General features: G+C 49.8%; 5 protein-coding genes across 8 annotated transcripts; 3 read left to right on the top strand and 2 right to left on the bottom strand.

Moving 5' to 3' along the window:
- Window positions 1-1,515: 1,515 nt before the first annotated feature.
- FOIG_07377 (uncharacterized protein) lies at window positions 1,516-5,564 on the bottom strand. Of its 3 annotated transcripts, XM_031206928.1 has the most exons (3): window positions 5,085-5,393; window positions 3,772-5,023; window positions 1,800-3,717 (listed from the first exon to the last, which is right to left on the bottom strand). In XM_031206928.1, the coding sequence occupies exons 2-3, from the start codon at window positions 4,370-4,372 to the stop codon at window positions 2,450-2,452; spliced, it is 1,869 nt and encodes a 622-aa protein (XP_031064047.1). In that variant the 5' UTR covers window positions 4,373-5,023; window positions 5,085-5,393; the 3' UTR covers window positions 1,800-2,449. The 3 variants fall into 3 exon arrangements, with proteins under 3 accessions (XP_031064045.1, XP_031064046.1, XP_031064047.1); XM_031206926.1 differs by having other exon boundaries at window positions 1,516-5,023; window positions 5,085-5,564; XM_031206927.1 differs by having other exon boundaries at window positions 1,516-3,717; window positions 3,772-5,431.
- Window positions 5,256-8,184, top strand: FOIG_07376 (60S ribosomal protein L10-A). 2 transcript variants are annotated; one of them, XM_031206924.1, is made up of 5 exons: window positions 5,256-5,647; window positions 5,769-6,876; window positions 6,975-7,116; window positions 7,279-7,663; window positions 7,717-8,184. In XM_031206924.1, the coding sequence occupies exons 3-5, from the start codon at window positions 7,072-7,074 to the stop codon at window positions 7,950-7,952; spliced, it is 666 nt and encodes a 221-aa protein (XP_031064043.1). In that variant the 5' UTR covers window positions 5,256-5,647; window positions 5,769-6,876; window positions 6,975-7,071; the 3' UTR covers window positions 7,953-8,184. The 2 variants fall into 2 exon arrangements, with proteins under 2 accessions (XP_031064043.1, XP_031064044.1); XM_031206925.1 differs by lacking the exon at window positions 5,256-5,647 and having other exon boundaries at window positions 5,669-6,876.
- On the bottom strand, window positions 5,717-8,485 carry FOIG_07375 (60S ribosomal protein L30). The gene is made up of 3 exons (XM_031206923.1): window positions 6,708-8,485; window positions 6,494-6,648; window positions 5,717-6,302 (listed from the first exon to the last, which is right to left on the bottom strand). The coding sequence occupies exons 1-3, from the start codon at window positions 6,784-6,786 to the stop codon at window positions 6,204-6,206; spliced, it is 333 nt and encodes a 110-aa protein (XP_031064042.1). The 5' UTR covers window positions 6,787-8,485; the 3' UTR covers window positions 5,717-6,203.
- FOIG_07374 (uncharacterized protein) lies at window positions 8,373-12,073 on the top strand. Its single transcript, XM_031206922.1, has one exon. It carries the CDS (start codon window positions 10,019-10,021, stop codon window positions 11,720-11,722), a length of 1,704 nt encoding a protein of 567 aa, XP_031064041.1. The 5' UTR covers window positions 8,373-10,018; the 3' UTR covers window positions 11,723-12,073.
- Window positions 12,074-13,087: 1,014 nt separating this feature from the next.
- FOIG_07373 (uncharacterized protein) lies at window positions 13,088-17,042 on the top strand. Its single transcript, XM_031206921.1, has 2 exons — window positions 13,088-13,341; window positions 13,459-17,042. The coding sequence occupies exon 2, from the start codon at window positions 13,688-13,690 to the stop codon at window positions 16,499-16,501; it is 2,814 nt and encodes a 937-aa protein (XP_031064040.1). The 5' UTR covers window positions 13,088-13,341; window positions 13,459-13,687; the 3' UTR covers window positions 16,502-17,042.
- The last annotated feature ends 247 nt before the right edge of the window (window positions 17,043-17,289 follow it).

The following is a 17,289-nucleotide window of genomic DNA, read 5'->3' as shown; positions in this document are numbered from 1 at the left end:
AGTTCCCGTTCTCTGCTAGGGCCGTGTTGCTGGCCTCATCATGACAACAATGCCTCGGCTCTTGTCTTGAAAATGGTCTGAGACTTGTCGATATGGAAGAGACAAAATCATATGTGTTGTTGGGATCTGCTAAATCTGCACTGCAAAGTCTTGTCTCTCTCTGCATTGTTAATCATGCCCCATCAAACTCATCTTACTCGAACTACCCTGGATCCTGTCGATGAACCTCGGTCTCAGACATGGACCAGCATCATCTGAAAGCCATGCACATAACGCACGCGTCGGCATCCTCTCGTCATGCATAGAGGAGTAATAGTAACTTGGGAGGGGTACCATCCGTTCGCCCTTCCGACACGCGGATGAAGACCTTGGCTGTCTGTATCTCGGATCTGAGATTCGGCTTCCGTTCACCATAGAGTAGAAGTCTATGCTCTGACCTACGTCAACTACCTCCTGCCTAAAACCAAAATCGAACAAGAAACAGTAGAGGTAAGTATTTAGCCCCTTTCAAGTCACAGCCACTATTCTCAACTCTTCAGCCTCTCACAGTCTGACACGAGTATCATCCTTCTCCACCAAGGTTGCAAGTGTGCCACATGCTTGAACAGCAGATGCTCAAGTTCAGGGTAAGACTCAAGCCACAAATTTCAATGTCTTGGTCAGAACAAGCTCAATTACGGTAGTCAAGATCGATATAGCCAAGCTAGAAGTCACACAGGGAGTGAATGGCATGTGTATTTCCTGCCTAGCTTCCCCTTGAGAATCAAACGAAGAGGGGAATACATACACCTTTCTAATTATCTTATGACGAGTTTCATTAACAATGTCGGCCCAGGGCCTGACCTTGTATGCACTGATATGTTTATAATTTCATTTATCTTAACCCTGTAACTATTTATAAGTAGGAGATCGAGTCTCTCTCTCTCTTACACTCACTGAACTGCCTCGTATCAACCCCCCAAACCCTGCCACAGAATCTCCAACCCTGGCTTGTGTAACATGAGAGTAGCCAAGTTCATGCAGACAGACAAGACAAGTTTCGAGATGCTACAATAAGAAAAGCGGGATCTCGATTCAGCCTTGATAGGCATCAACTGGTGCTAACCAGTCTCCAAATAGAATGCTTAGCCACCTCAACCGTCTTGGCTTCGATTCCTTCAACGGATTTCGTGAGAATAGAATCAAGATCAGAGTCAGCTGCCAATCTGAACCCTTGTTGGTGGTGGACAAATAACAACCACAAATCATCATCAACATAACGCATCATGATAATCACAGTCACAATCCCGATCGCGCCCTCTGAATCACAAAACAATACGTACCCTCCACATGCGCTATTTCTTGGATTCTTTGTCCTGCTTGTTTTGTATCACCTCCCGTCCTCCCCCCATTCCCAGGGCTGACATGTCATGAACACGGCCTATCGCCTCCTCGGGTTCCTGCGCAGATGATCATCCCGCGTCGCGCCGTCTGAGCTGTCAACGGGATGTTCCTTGTGCCACGGACCACTTGTCCCGTCTTATCACAACCACCCTAAATCCCCTGGGACTACAGTATGTATGCTGTGTTGTCCAGTCGTGGTATATGCGCGCGCTTTCGAATGGCTGCCTTATGCATCATGGCTCTTGACTGAAATCGCGCAACTTGTACATGCTTGTACACTTATCTGCTCGTTTAAGTAGCATCGTAGAGTTGCCATGGGAGGAACTATCGATTCTGTACAGGATGCATGTAGGGTCTGATAGGAAACGTCATCTCACTAAACTTGACAATTCAGCAGCCGGTCAACTTGCGGTTGGTCAGGTTTGATATGTAGTATTCCATTGCATATGAGGCCAGCGATGGTTAGGAAGAGGGGGAAAAGCTTTGTGACTCAATGACCTTCAAGATCTGATACCGCCTGTAATTTACGGCATCAAATATGACATTCCCATTCAGGCTGTGTCGCTGTATATTTATCCATACCTATAGTACGCTTAAAATGCCAGCCCTAGAAAAGACACAACGCTATTCCACGTTATCCAAGATTAACAAAGAAGCCCCTGGATTCGCGAAACCAATATCGTCAACTATATTCATGATTGTAACCTCGCTATACGAGTGCTTTCCGTAAGTCTATATCTAGAAACATCATGCCTCCATTCTTAGTTCGTCGTCAACAGTCATGTGCTCCCATACTAGCTTGGAATTGTCCATCACCTATCCCAAGCACAAACAGGACAATCCTTAAAACACCACCCATTGCTTGCGAGACGGCGTCGATACAGCCAACGATAATCCATGAACCCAACGCCGCTATATCTAATGACGTAAATCGTACATGACCAGTCATCAGTCCCTAAGGATGCCCTATGAACATACATATCCAAGCGTCACGTCTCATTAATTCTGTGTCACTGCGTAGCATCTTCTCTCCAGTCTCAGGCCCTTCCTACAGCCCTATCCCGCTCTACTCGGGAATTGGGTTGCCGGACGGTACCTGCTGCTCCTCCTTCTTGGCCCCCCAGGTGAATGGCGAGTACCAGCTGGATCGCTTATTCTCCTTAACAGCCTCCTGGTTCTCCTGGACCAGTCGAAGCGGCCTCGGCTTGCCTCCCGCGAACGACGTTGTGTGCCTATCATTATGGGATCGGGGTGGTGATTGCGAGGGCGGCGTCGACATGGATAACTCTCCAGACTCTCCGCTCAAGCTGGACGTCTCACTCCGCATCCCAGGAAAGTTGCCGGAGGTGGCCACCGAGGCTCCGCTAGGCACCCGGGCGGCCGCGTTAGGGTTGCCCGAGTTGTTCGGCGGGGAGAAGAAGGTTTGGGAATGCCGTGGAGTCCCAAGTGGTGGAGAGACGGGGCCGTCTGGCCCCCGATACATCTGGCTGACCAGGCTGGCAGCCCCAGTATATTGGTCGCTCTGAGGCCGTGGACTCCGTCTTGTACTGGTTGAACGTGATAACCCGATCGGTATACTAGGTGCCTTGTCAGGGTCGGTGTGGTTTGAGCTAGTAGAGGGTTGCATGACGGAGATTGGCCTAGGCCTCGGTTTGGTAGGCCCGACCGCCATGGATTTGGCTCGCTGGAGGATTGTTGCCCCAGGCTGTTGCTTGTCGGCAGGGGCTGGAGGAAGCTCCTTGTTGGTATCTGGGAGGCTTTTCAAATCGCTCGACTGGTCGAGGATGGACTCGAAGTCCTGATGTTGAAGAAGGCGCTCAATAATCTTGTTAATATATAGTGTGAGCGCCTTGTTCTGCTCCTTCATGGACTTCAGCTCGGCCTCAAGACGGCGGTCACCATCGGAGACAGATTCTCCCTCAGTAGCTTCAGACAACTCATCAGCAAGACTAGAACCAGCCGCCTTGCCCTCGAGTGCAGCCAGGGCGTCCTGGTTGGAGTTGCTGCCCATGTAGCTGAAGTCGTTCTGTCCAAAGTCACCCTTGAGTGTACGCTCCTGTAGAAGCAGCTGGTAGCTCTCGTTGTCCTCCATAAGTCGAGCGTTCGCCATACGAGCCTCCATGAGAAGTCGTTCTACCTCGTGTAGGCGACCGCCACCCTGGTTCTCTGACTCGACCAGCTTAATCTGAGCCTCAGCGAGTTCCAGTCGTAGAGACTCAATGAGCTTGTCTTTCTGAAGAATGAGTTTTGAGCTATTCCGCGAGTCGCTGCGCTGTATAGAGGATGGAGGTGCGAAGCTGCCGTTTTCGAGCGATGGCGATGAACCGGCAGAATCTGGAAAACCAGTGAGCGGGGAAGATGGCAGAGAGAATGAATATGTGGACATACGTTGTCTCGAAGGGCGACTCTCTTCCGCCGTGTTGTTTCGCTGGGCAAGGCTGTCCTTGAGCCGCTGGATCATGGCCTGCATCTCCTCTTCTCGGCTGGCCATTTCTTCCTTCTCTTTAAGAATCGAACTGCGTTCCGCTTCGTAAATGGACTCCATCTCACGCATCTGACGAGTCATCTCCCTCTTCTCGTTACTCAGAGTCTCAATCTGCTCTTCGTATTCATGTGCTTTCTCCTCCAACTTTGCCGACTCCTTGACCGCCTCATCGAGTTTGGACTGGAGAACCTCGACCTGACGCTTGTATTGAAGGGAAGACTTCTCTTCATTCTCTAGGCGCTTCTGAAGATCTTCAACGGCAGCAGCAGCTTCGGCTCGAGCGTCTGATTCAGCAGCACTCAGAGTATCCCTTCTGGCAATAGCAGCACGGGCTGACACAGGCGCAGTTGTTCGTAGCGATCGAGTGCGGGTATGGCCATTGCTGGTAGGAGTAGTAGATCGAGAGTTGGAACGTGAGGGAGAAGGACTTGTTGAAGAATTAGATTCGGTATGAGAAACTCGGCCAACACCACCCGCCGGAGGCTTCTTTGTAGCAGCGGACATGTTTATTTGTTTTGTTTTGTTTGGTTGGGCTGTGTTGGGTCGTATGCTTTTAGCGATGTAGCGTAAGAAGAGTTGGCGGTGTCTCAAGGGAGCGAGAGCAACACCAGGTTGTTCGAGGTCGAGTATAGATATTGTACGGCTTAAACCTGCGGTAGTGTCGTGTCTTCTGCTTGCGGCCGATTGTGTTGCACGTTCGCCCGGTGATCTGGAACGTACTCAAGATAATAAACCCAACAAGAAGGGTCGAAGCTGAAATAGGAGTGTGTCTTGTCTGTCCAATACAGTAACGGACAGTCCGTCTGCGCCTCAGAAGGGACGTTGCCAGGTACGGGGTAGGGGCCTGCACGTTAGTGTGTGGCGTCGGCGTCCAGAAGGTCGATATTTCTGGGGCATCCAAGCAGCCAACTGTTGAAACAGGCTACGCCAGGCCAGGAAATACTGTGCTATACTGTATAACTGTATTGATAGTGATGAGTCGAAGAAACGACTCCAGTTTGGGGTTTGTTGCAGAAGAGTGAATGCCGTGCAGATGTTGAAGGACGAAGCTGCAAAACTTGCCAGCTAAGGACAAAGGATTCGATGGGTGTTGGCTGACCTGATATGCAGGGACTCATACTCTATTGCCAACAGCCTCCCTCCATTATGGTTTACCTATGGAGCATTAGGAAGGTTTCGGTGTACACAAGTACAGTCATTAATCTTAATTATTTACTCATACTGTAGCAGCCAATCTATATCCGTAACACTGCTGGCACGGTAGCGTCGTAAGAGGTAATGTGTGGCTGTTGAATGTTATTTTGTCGTGTCAATGAGTGGAACAGCTCCTTATATGGGCCCTTTTATTAATGAATGTCACGGATCTTCCCCAGAAGGTGTTGGGGACATTTGCTTGTGCCTGGAGGTTTTCCCGCAAACAACAGGGCCATACTTGATCCATGCGTACTGTGCATGGCCTCTGGTAAAGTGCCTTTAATGATGCGCCTGGAAATTAGGAAGAATTGTAATGGGAGATTGGCAATTGAGATTTGGATAAACTGCCCGTCAATGTATCACTTGAGTGGCTGAGGAATGAGCAACAGGAAGCAACTCATGAAAGCCGCGTCAGAGCATATCTTTTAAAATTGATCATGTTATATGTATGCCACGTAGCGGTTGACTCACAGCCAGCTAACCCAAGTTTTCGAAATTCTGATCGCAACACAGGTTAGCGTGGTCACAGCACGTTCAAGGCCTGAACCTTATGGTTTACAATTAAGTCAGTGGCTCTTGAAGTTGGTAAGTCATGCGTTCCAAGTAGCGGGTTGCTCATCGACAACCCGTGCATTCCTACCCTCGAAGGGTTAATGCCTCTAGAACAGGGATAATACAAAATATAAGATGTTGACTTAAGAACTAGGAAACCTTGTTCAAGTATGGATAATGAGCAACAAAATGCTATATACAGGTGAAGGGGAATGCTTCCGTATTGCGTGCTTGACAATGGAGTGATTGAGTTCATACATTACATTAGAGCTCTGTTGTCGCAACACCGAACACGGCATTAACAAAACCAATTGCATGACAACCAATGTTACAATCACAGGGACAAGACATATATTGGCGGGGAACAATGTTCATGAGCTTTATTTTTTATTGGCTTGAACTGGTAATCAATACCAAGTCCAACGAAGCCCAAGACGCATAGGTCAAGGGGAGAACTGCCAGCTTTCTTGCATCGCATGCTCTCACTAAGAGTTGTCGCTTTTTCATCACTCAGATTGGTATATCCTCATATGCCCTGGACCCATTTTACCCCAAACGCCATAAAATGCATTCTCTATCAGCGAGACACTTAAGCCTGCTGGTCGCTGAGAATGTCGGAGTCACCAGCGTCGAGGATGGCCATGGTGGAGCAACGGAAGAGCTTACCGCAGGCGGTACCGAGCTCAATCTGTAGGTGGACATGTAAGCCTATGAACCCTCCAAAGTCGGATGACTTCTTCTCTGGGTAGGCCACAAGAACTCAAGTTCTTGGGGCCAAAGAAATGTTGTCAAGCAAGCCAACATTTCCGAGAAGCATCATGTTGCAGTTTCCGGCAACATGACGATATTTGTAAAGAGACCTAGCGATTTGGGACTTACGTTGTTGCCAGAGAAGTGGTGGATGGGGGCCTTGGACAGCATGCTGTAGTACTCGAGCTCAGACTTGCGGAGAGGAGGAGTGTTGCCAGCAATGATGATGAGCTTGGCCTTGCCGGATCGGAGGCTCTTGAGGGTAGACTTGTAGCCAAGAGTGACTGCAAAATCGGTCAGTCAAAAGTTCGTCCTTGATTACTTCTCAGGACTCTGCGCATACCCTTTCCGGACTTCATAACAAGCGCCAACTTGGAGTTGATGCTGTTGGCATCCTTCTTGCTCTTCTTCTGGGGGGCCATTGTGATTGTTGGGCGACGGGTTGGCGGTGACTTGACGTTCGTTGATGGAAGCTGAAAGTGTGAAGAAAAAGTTGCATGGGTTTTTGAAAGGCAAGTGCGTGGAGTGGGCTAACCCCGATACGCTCCTGCCGTTGCAGAGCCCTAAGCCGACATTTACCCGCTGACCTCATCCGCTGACAAATGAGCAGACATTGCGAGAAAGGCTGTTTGGGACATTCTTTGTGTGCTGCTCTGCTTTCTCCTACACCAACACCATCAACCGGATATCCATCAAACTCCGACAAAATGGCGCGCCGTCCTGCTCGTTGCTACCGGTACTGCAAGAACAAGGTGAGTTTTTCTTTATTCGAATCATCTCCAGAAATATCGTGATTTTGACCTCGCTGCTTCATTTCCGCGACGAAATACCCAGTGCTGCGCTTCTGCGGGGTGGCCTCTCTGATTATGAATCACAAACTTCTGAAGATAATATCATACTGACTCCCCCTCCAGCCGTACCCCAAGTCTCGGTTCAACCGTGGTGTCCCCGACCCCAAGATCCGAATCTTCGATCTTGGCCGAAAGCGCGCCAATGTTGACGACTTCCCTCTCTGCATTCACCTCGTTTCCAACGAGTATGAGCAGCTGAGCTCCGAGGCCCTCGAGGCCGCCCGTATTTGCGCCAACAAGTACCTCGTCAAGAACACCGGTAAGGAGGGTTTCCACCTCCGAGTCCGCGCCCACCCCTTCCACGTTGTCCGTATCAACAAGATGTTGTCTTGTGCCGGTGCCGATAGACTGCAGACCGGTATGCGTGGTGCCTGGGGTAAGCCCAACGGCACTGTCGCCCGTGTCAACATTGGCCAGATTCTCATGAGCGTCCGCACTCGTGATGCTAGTATGTGTAATCCGTTTTGCCACTTTGAAGCCATCTTACTAATCAACTACCAGACCGTGCCATTGCCCTCGAGGCCCTCCGACGATCCCAGTACAAGTTCCCTGGCCGACAAAAGATCATTGTCTCCAAGAACTGGGGCTTCACCCCTCTCCGACGTGAGGAGTACCTCGACAAGAAGGCTGCTGGCCGCGTCAAGGTCGACGGTGCTTATGTCCAGTTCCTTTCCAACCACGGTTCTCTGGAGCGCAACATCCGCCGCTTCCCCGATGCCTTCAAGTCTGAGGCTTAAAGAAATGATGGACAGGATGGAATCTGGGTTTTCTGGCGTCAAAATGGCTTGTCAAATAAGGACCTCTCGAGACTTTACTAGTTGAAAGGTGCCGGTTAGGCAAATTGAAATCTTGCATTCAGAACTCTGTTTCTCCTCATCGTGCACCGCATCATTAATGATATCACTCAAAGATTTCTGACTTTGACTAGAGTGGTAGGTCTTATCTAAGCACGGGATATGTTTTCTGAGATCTGTAACCCTGTGAAATGTGCCTCTCAATTTCTAAGCCATGCGTTGCTTGGCTTATCGTTGTCAGACAATTGCTCATCGATCAGCTCAAGCCTGGCATTCTCATTTTTGGCCTGGTGATTGGCGGGCCATGCTGTCCGCATATCCACTCATACTCCCTGCCGAACATGGTGGTGTACTCCCGCTCACCTTCGGGGGAATTTTGATGCAGGAGGAATACTACCATTTCTGGATGCTTATATCTCATTTCAAGATACTTGGGATTGTGCATATAGAAGATTGTACTTGAAGAGTGTTGGAAGAGACATTCAATGTCTTGTTGGGGCAGTTTCGCAATACGGCTACGCTTGTATTCGGACCACATGACTTCACTTGGGTGATTTGTGACGCCATGAAGGTCACAGGTAGCGCACGTCTTTTTTCCTCACTCTGACAGAAGACATCAGGGGTTATCGTTGGACGAGATGGAGCCCCGTTGGTTAGGCCGAGGAAACATGAATCGTAAGGTTGTATGAGGTGAGGATTCCTTTACTCATCGCTCGGGAACCTCTTTGTTCTTTCTTTGTGAAAAACATCCTGGTTCAGTCATAGCGAGATACTTGATAGTCGGTGTCTATTGTGTGGCGCTGTTACTTAGGTCGGTTTTAGTAGCATCCATTAACACAGTCAGATGCAGAATGAGATGAGAAAGTGGCTGGCTAAAGCTGGCATTGGACAAATGGAATGGAGGGCCTGGGGGATCATGAAGGCACCTCACCTGCGGTTGTGTCACCTTGGGCGGGACAGCGGGCAGACTAGCTCATAGGTACCTCAGATCTGTCTTTGATGGGGGCAGCAACTTATCACCCTGCATCTGATCTTGGCTGTGGATATGTGCCGGGCCCTTTTTCCTTCTCGAAGAATGTAACGATGGTTTAACCGTACGACTTCTTATTAGGCATATCAACTTACGGCTGCGGTTGAAATATCGGTCAGCACGGCATGAAGTGATAAGCAGGCCCGAAATGCCATCATGTTTGTTCGGGCTTCGTTACAAAATTGCTACGCCTGTCCACGTCAGAAGAGCCAGAGCTAGAATCAGGGTTGTACGTCTTAATGCGGTCTTGGGTTTGTCTTATCCATCCGCGTCTCGCGACTCATGCGGGTGGACTCTGTTGAGTGGAACGCATAGTTTTAAGACGCCTTTACTCTTAACATATCGATACCTAGCATTATGCAGTGGTACTTTCTACCCGTCTTTCCGGGTACTGTACATGTTTGCTTCTCTCTGTCTTGTTGAGTTAAAAGGCAGCTGAGCTTCACTGGCTATGGCGGATGGATGGACAAGTGAACACGCGAGCGTCTTCCCCCCCACCCGCCGATCAACCCCCGACTACAGCGTCTAGATGACGCCTACGAGCGTAGCATCACTCTAAGGTACGGATACTGGCCTAGCTTCCTTTGGTGCAGTTCGCTTTGCTCTGAGGTGCTTGACTGGCCCCTCCAAAGGTTCCATCTGTAATCCTCCCGCCTCTCTTCTCCCTATCTCTTAGTGATACTACAAACCCTTTCTTTCCCCCAACATCCTTGTTTTTCGAACCTTCTTGTCTTTTACTTCATACCTTCACCTTTTTCACTCCTTGGCCTGCTCGAGGTCGTCAACTGCGAGCGTCCAAGTCATCTATTACTTGCTTTGTTCCACTCTGCCGCATATTGCCTCCGCCAGCCCACCGACATAGGCGGATACAGTTATCTAGGGGGTCCACTTCCATCATCAACGCATCTTATCTTGTCCGCCATTTCCTTATCGGCGCCAACCTCGCAGCTTCACGACAATTACAACGAGCGCAACAATCATGGCTTTTCATCAGCCGACTCGACAGTCGGTCCAGCGCGTCGTACGGGCTCCTGTTGATGAGCAAGAGATCCCCCGAAGAGAGGTGCCAATTACCCAAGAACGTGAACCAGAACAGTCGCAGACATGGGTGCTCTTCGCGCCCACTGATGTGACAACAACATCATATCTCACCGAAACGGACCACTCATTGAAAACTCCTGGAAGATCACGAGTGGGAGATCTGGGCAGCTTGAACTCGGCTGCGAAATCGGAGGCTGAGTCACGCCAATCTGCCTCAGCATTTGGTCTTGATGAAGAGGATGATGCCGAGCTAGATAGTCTAGATGGCCACTTGCCCGGCTTTCGTTCAATATCTGCAGTGCAGTATCAGCCACAGGACGAACAGCAGGGATCTGGGCCAGTGTTTCCCGGCCACGATGGTCTGGGCTCCTTCCACCTTGACCAGCCCACCTTGGGGGCCGAAGCACAAGATCACATCTACCAATTCGAACGATTCAATCCCAGACGGCAGTATCAACGGAGAGAGAGTTTTGATCTGCGGCAGCTCGATGTTGAGCATGATCAGGTTCATGAAGCAGAGAAGCGCCAAAGAATCGAAGCTTGGCGACTGGAACACAGTCGAGTACTGCTAGGTGAGATCCAGCGCGAGACAAGGAGGAGACGATTTTCGCAAGCATCTATTCAGAAACGCCCATCCTCCAATGTGCCTTCTGTACCGTCGGCCCTTGCCTATGATGGAGAATCAGACAACATGACATGGCACGATGAGGATGCTATTGGAACATCATCAGATTCAGAAGGGTTCTTTTCTAAAGTCACCAGAAGATTCTTGCGAGATGTAGTTGGAATGGACGAACGATCGATTTCAGTGTTCCTGGGAGAAACGGTACCTGAGGATGATGAAGATCTATCGTCAACACCCCGCGCCTCTCAAACCTTGGCATGGGAGTCGCGACAGTTTGCCTCTAGAGAGGAGTGGCAGTTGGACATGCTGGAGAGGATGTCAAGGGAGCTTGGTTCACTCGTCAGCCATATTTCGCACCATCCTGGTGCATTCTCAACCTATACCCGAGTCCAGCAGATGCCACTTCCCTACGCTGGCCTTCCAATCATCCCAGAGTCAAACTCATCTCATTCCGCCACAGACAACATTCGACCAACAGAACACGAACACGCGTCATTCCCACAATTCAAACCAACAATTCAGACATCACCACAACCCATCAACATTCATGGCAGATCTGAACCATCGGCCGAAGCAACACAAACGTCACGACAAGACACTCCTATGAGCAACACTTTCACTCAGGAGGAATGGGAGAAGGATCTTGATATGAAACTGGTGTTCAGATATCTACGGTCTCGTTTCATGCCACGAAGCAGCAATCCTGCCCCATCAACACCAGCTCATCTGGCTACGTCGAATAGTCAAGACACAGCCGCAAAGCTGGCGCGCGTCCGTCAACACCACCCGCTGGTTTCACGCATGCGACCTCCCGCCGAACGCCGAACGTTCAAAGCTATAACGCCCGGAAGTCCAGTGGCAATTCGGCATCCGAGTAGTTGCGCGAGTCAGAGCACCAGACGATCCGCCCGCCGTAGTAGTGTCTCATCTCGACATTACTGGGACATAGGTGGATCTCTGGGTACAGGCTCTGTAATCGCGTCTAACGGTCCGATGGGTAGCTGGGGCGAAGTGTGATGATAATTATGATGTATGTGAAGATGAAAGTGTGACGGATGTTGACGCATGAGCTACGACGGGCGCATTATAACGGTCGCATCAGGAGTATTATGAGCATTTGCCCAGTTACAGCTTAACTACTTGATGTAAGTTTTAAACGATGGAAATCACCGCTATTGAAAATTATTCAAAGATGATGGTTGGAGTTTTTCTGGGACATGATAGAGTTTTATTTTTATGATTTTACGGACTTGTCCTTGGGTAGGTCCCCAATACTCACTTCAAACAAAGAAACTATTCCTTCATTCTCTATAGACAAATTGCTGTCGATCGTCCTAATACTAATTCACTGTGATTTTATTTTCTTTGTCACTAAATGTTCTGGTGTTGCACAGCCAGCCATTATCCAAGGCGAAGGGCCCAGTTATCGCCTCACTGAATGAGTCGAGATCAGAACGCAATGGGACATAACAATCACGTCAATCTTGGAAAGAAAAAGTAACATCAGAAGAGGCTGAGAGCCAATTGCATTTTCAGCCTCGTGTAACATTTGCCTCAATGAGCCATCTTTAATTCTTTGCACGGGTTGTATTATTCTTGGTGAACAAAGCTCCAGCCTGTACCTGAGTCCAGAGGGGTTCTTTGTACTTGGTGTAAGTCCTGAACTGCGTATCGTTCACACGTGGTAACGGGCCTAGGATGGTTCTTCAATCAAAAGTTCTGACAATTATGACTCCTTCTCTTCAAGACATACTAGATCTTGATGCCTTATTACTGAGTTCCTCCTTTCAAGAGAACATTGTCCAACCGTTCATTTGACTCAACTTAGACCAACGGGGAGAAGAGGGAGGCGCCGTTCGCTCCCGTAGCAAGGCGGGACTCGTCGAGTGCGGAAGCACCCTATTGGTTAGAAAATCCTTATCTCGAAGCGCTTCCTTGTGCTTTTGTACCTTTTAGTGAGCGTGCACTGGCGTGAGCACTTAATTAGGCGGGGTAGAAAGAGAGGCAGCTCTGAAAGTGACTTGGCGAGGAGCGCGCTCTGAGACAAGTGGTGCCGCTTTAACAAGTTTCGCGTCTTCCCTTGCATTTTAACGAAGAAGACGTTTGAGACAGATATGAAGCTTCGTGTTCTTCAACGGTTGACGTTGTTAAAACCTAAAAGGGGATCTTGCCGGCAAAGATGAATTAATTCTCTTACTATGGAACTTGAAATCATTATTTTGCTCATAATTTGAGCGATTGAGTTGTCCTGGATGTACTGTATTTCTGCTATATTTTGCAGTGTAAAGGCAGCTATGATGACTTGCCTTTTATGGCAATAGTGCATCAACTGGATTCGCGCGTGTGTCCACTGTTGAGGCGTGTCTTGCTGTGGGGGAATATGATTCCCTATCCCCGTCCCCGTGAACCACTCGAAAAGCAGTCGCCTTGTTCGCCCTGTTCCCTCCTCCATAGGCAGGCAGACATTCCGAGTCCCCTCCGTCTTGTGCCTCGTGCTCTTGCGACTTTCCTTCTCGCCCGCTCTTCTCCCGTTCGCCTGCGATTTCTCGTCGTCTCCTGAGCTTCCATGGTATAAATTGCGCCGTTCCCTCCATCAGCGCTCGCTCGTTTGCTTTCCCTTCTCTGTTCGCGCTTTGGTCAGTCTCATCCATGCCTTGGAATTCTGTTCCATTTCCTCGCCCGGGTTTTATGGATTGCGCCTGGATATTTTTCAACCTCGACGACCTGGACAGCTCTTCTAATTGATCTTATAGTGCGATGAACTGAAATTAGGCGGCCGTTTTGCCTGCGACCCTGTCCAGTTGGGCCTGGTTGCGGCCCTTGACACATCATCACGGCTGTCATCGACCAATTGCCATACTATATATATCTCTTGTATAGCGTTCCCTCCCAGACTTGGACCTCAATCCTCGAAGGCTCCCGAGCCTATCTACCCATTCGCTTTCGATCCCGACCTCGCGACATGAGCGCGTGTAGCTTCCAATGGCAACGACCCCGTTCGACCCGTCTCACTTCACCCCAAATGCCTTCGATATATACACAGATGCTGTCGCGATCAAGGCGCCGACTCCCAGCTTGCCAGGAGGAGCTTGCGGTTTCGTGGACCTAAATCCTGGTGCCAATGGAGCCCGATGTGGATGCCGGAGGTTCTGGAGTCGTTGTCCAACTGGCAACCTTGTACCGGACCAATCCCAATGGTGTATGTGCAATCACCACGCCTGCTATCATGAGGAGGGATCTCGTGATGTCCAGCAGCCCGAGGTGGGTATACCAGGCCAAGAGAATGAAAGACCCAGGACCGGAAGAGAACCATTAAGCCCAGTAGTGGACATTGCCATCAAGACGCCCCCTGTGATACCCGGAATGGATTTCTCGAGTTTTAATGCAGGAGCCTTTTCTTTCATCCAAAGGACACCAGACCAGAGATTGTCGGACCAGAGAATATCCGCGGATACCGGCCAATTTTCAAGGATTCCTGCCAGCCAAAACCTCGGTGCTTCTGCCTCAATCCCGGATACCTTGAGCTGGGGTGGCCTTCTTCAGTCACAGTCTTGCCCTTCTGCTATTCCACCAATACCGGCCCAGTGTTTGATTGCCTCTCAAACCGCATCGACAACCTCATCCGCCCAAGCCAAATATCTCCGGCCGTTTGCAGGAAAGGGACTTCACACACTTAATGGACTTACAGCAGAGAAACCTCCTTCAACTCAGGCCAATACCCAGGATGTTCCACCAACTTCTGTGCCTCAGAACCAGGCGCCACCAGCCGACTCTTTTACGTGGACTTCCCAGGACTACAAACCACCCGACACTCCCCGCGCAAGCACACCAACCCAGTCCGAACACCGAGCTACAGCTTTCAATGCAGCTGTTTCGCGTCGCGCTTTCAAGAACCTATCTGATATTGTCAGCGGCCACGACCAGCGTTTAGATCGGCTGGAGACGGTCTCATTCACAGCAGCGGGACATGAGGAATGCCACGAAAAGCATGATCACGCCGACATTCGCATGACTGATTTAGAAAGTCGCGTTGAGGAAGTGGAAAAACTTGTTAATGATAACAAGAGCGTTCTTAACGACAGCAATAGCGTTACATCTCGCCGTGGCGATGACGCCAGTGTGATATCGGTATCGACCAGCACCACGAGTCGGCCAACCCACTCACAGGAGCTTTGGAGTCAGGTCCAATCTCTACAAGCACAGGTGGTGCAATTACAGTCGCTGATGCCATCCCCGAATCATCCATTTGAGATCGAGGTGGTCTTTCTGCCTTTCCCCCTCAAAAAGGTATGGCAGGAGGCACAGCAGTTCAAGAACGAGCCACAAATCTCCAACGATGACTGGACGCAATTACCCATGACACACAGCACTGCAACTCTACGGTCTGAGATGTCGCTTTACCCTGACTGGATGGTCTCAGATCAAGATACGAAATGGCTTCTGCCTAAAGCTTGCGCAGACAAAGGCGTTATTGATCGACGATTGCGCAGCCGTGGTCTAATCAAGACGATATCTGTCAAGGGCTCAGACGCTCGTAGCGTTACCATGGCTATGAACGCAGCCTTCGGTCACCTCTTTCGCGAGATGAACATTTTCTCTCGTCCACAAACGACAGATCCTCGCTCATCTTCTTTTTTGGGACTTCAATCCACTTGGGTCCCCCTTCGCAAAATCCATAAGGATTCACGATTACGTTTCCTCAGTCCTGCTGAGATGATGACTCCAGCTGTGTGGGATGTTCAGTTCCTGAGCCAAGTCATGATGAGAGCTTCTGAGCCTAGGCTGTTCGTAACTCATCCTGATGCCTACCTTCAGGACTTTCAGGCCTACGAAATGGGCTGGACGTGGCAGATGCTCAGGGAAATGAGTCCGGTCGCCCCTGATCCATCAGCCTCACTAGACGAAGGCAAACCCTACGAAGAGTGCTGGTCCTGGGTTGAGCAGCTTGATGAGCCACCAAGTGCAAGCAACTCCATGAGCGTGCGACATGACAAGGCACCAACCTCTTCATCACCATCACAGACCTTTTATCCAGCTTTGCAGTCAATTAAATCTGCAAGCCCGTCAATGGCACGTGCTCAGTCACCGTTGCTCAGCAGACGGGGCTCTCGCCCACCTCACATTAGAACTTCTTCAATGCCCATGTCTGCCCCAATACAAGCCTCGCCTGCGCTCAGCAGACGCCGCGTTGCGTCATACGGACAGAGCCGTCGCTCGTCTCCAGCTCTGCATGCCAACTCCCAGTCGGCAATCATGAAGCGTCGCCGCACAAGATCACCTAGCCATCGTTTCACACCCAGATGGACTGCTTCACCGAGTCCAATGCCTCTTGGAATTCATGATCGTCAACCAGCGCGTGGCACTACTCCCTTTGCCTATGCTACGCCGTACAGCAATGCCCCTCTCCAGGAACGACCTATTCGCGCAGGAAGTGCTGCTCCTGTTCCCGCCCAGGATGACTTCGACGATGACTCTGACTTTAACATCGAGATTTATGAGAGCGGATCCGAAGACATGGAAGACGCTGAAAGCGTGAACGACATGGAGATCGTCACACATAACCAAGCTCTCATAGAACAAGTTTCGCAGGGCTGGCAGCTTCCAGAAGATGAGCCGTGGCCTGGGATCGAGGACCAGCGCGAGGCCTCAGATGGCGAAAACGTTGATCCTCACCAGACTGATCCTGGCAGCAACGTCAGCAGCCAGCCTTCTGAGTATCCCAGTACACAAAATGCGTGGCCAGATAACAACGCGGCTGAGTTTCACATTCACGAAGATGATGATAACAGATCATGAGGTTTTCGAAGTACGTTATATATGATTGCTGCCAAACAACAGGAAGGCAGCCCTATTTTCAATTCTCTGTACACATGTCCATCTCCACCAATGGTTGGCATTTCCATTATCTTGTGTGTTTATAATTATATGCTTGGCGTTTTACAGGAAGGTTCTGGTTTATGAGGCGTTCCTGCAATCAAGGTTGGGGGGTGAATGGCGCTAGAGGGGCAACAAGGGCGTACGATTCTATGGGCTGGATGAGTCAATGCTATTCAGATGAAGTTGGGTGTCCTCTGATTCTGGATATTGGAAGATTGTGCCTTGATAGCGGGAAAAAGTTTGTAAATCTGGGAAGGATCTTTTGTATCACGATATCAGCTCACATCCTCCTCTTTGTCTGAGCTTGTTGAAGGATATACCAAACAAGCGATGTATATTGTTCTATTTGAACACATGGTCCTTATGCTCTGCCTTGTGATGAGAGACGAGAAAGGGAAATGATTTCAACAGGTAAACCCACTCAGTTACCAACTGCGCTACGAGGTATATTTCAAGTCACCAATGTGAAGTGACCAATGTGATGCGTCTCGTAGCTATATATCCCCATTTGAACTGTCAGTAAGCCATTTAGCTCAGAATTAAAATCTCCATGGCCCGCTTCGAATATGGATCATGCTGGGGTGAAAGATCGAGTTACCACAAGAGGAAATAATTAGAGAGGTCAAGTCAGCTTTACCTTTGATATTCAACTCTCCAAAGCGTCGTTCCACCACCCCACGTTGTGTGCTATGGACTGTTTGATCTCT

The sequence above is a fragment of the Fusarium odoratissimum genome (genome assembly GCF_000260195.1).
Source record: "Fusarium odoratissimum NRRL 54006 unplaced genomic scaffold supercont1.10, whole genome shotgun sequence".
NCBI classification, from domain to species: Eukaryota; Fungi; Ascomycota; class Sordariomycetes; order Hypocreales; family Nectriaceae; genus Fusarium; species Fusarium odoratissimum.
Note: the sequence above shows the minus strand (reverse complement) of the source record. Positions and strands in the feature narration are given on the sequence as shown.

What these genes read in the sequence shown, in the direction of transcription:
- FOIG_07377 (XM_031206926.1), bottom strand. Translation starts at nt 4,372, where the DNA reads ATGTCCGCTGCTACAAAGAAGCCTCCGGCGGGTGGTGTTGGCCGAGTT.
- FOIG_07375 (XM_031206923.1), bottom strand. Translation starts at nt 6,786, where the DNA reads ATGGCCCCCCAGAAGAAGAGCAAGAAGGATGCCAACAGCATCAACTCC. An exon ending in TGTTATGAAGTCCGGAAAGG is followed by an intron (nt 6,649 to 6,707) that starts GTATGCGCAGAG and finishes CCGATTTTGCAG; the next exon opens with TCACTCTTGGCTACAAGTCT. An exon ending in ACCACTTCTCTGGCAACAAC is followed by an intron (nt 6,303 to 6,493) that starts GTAAGTCCCAAA and finishes GTCCACCTACAG; the next exon opens with ATTGAGCTCGGTACCGCCTG.
- FOIG_07376 (XM_031206924.1), top strand. Translation starts at nt 7,072, where the DNA reads ATGGCGCGCCGTCCTGCTCGTTGCTACCGGTACTGCAAGAACAAG. An exon ending in ACCGGTACTGCAAGAACAAG is followed by an intron (nt 7,117 to 7,278) that starts GTGAGTTTTTCT and finishes CTCCCCCTCCAG; the next exon opens with CCGTACCCCAAGTCTCGGTT. An exon ending in CGTCCGCACTCGTGATGCTA is followed by an intron (nt 7,664 to 7,716) that starts GTATGTGTAATC and finishes ATCAACTACCAG; the next exon opens with ACCGTGCCATTGCCCTCGAG.
- FOIG_07374 (XM_031206922.1), top strand. Translation starts at nt 10,019, where the DNA reads ATGGCTTTTCATCAGCCGACTCGACAGTCGGTCCAGCGCGTCGTACGG.
- FOIG_07373 (XM_031206921.1), top strand. Translation starts at nt 13,688, where the DNA reads ATGGCAACGACCCCGTTCGACCCGTCTCACTTCACCCCAAATGCCTTC.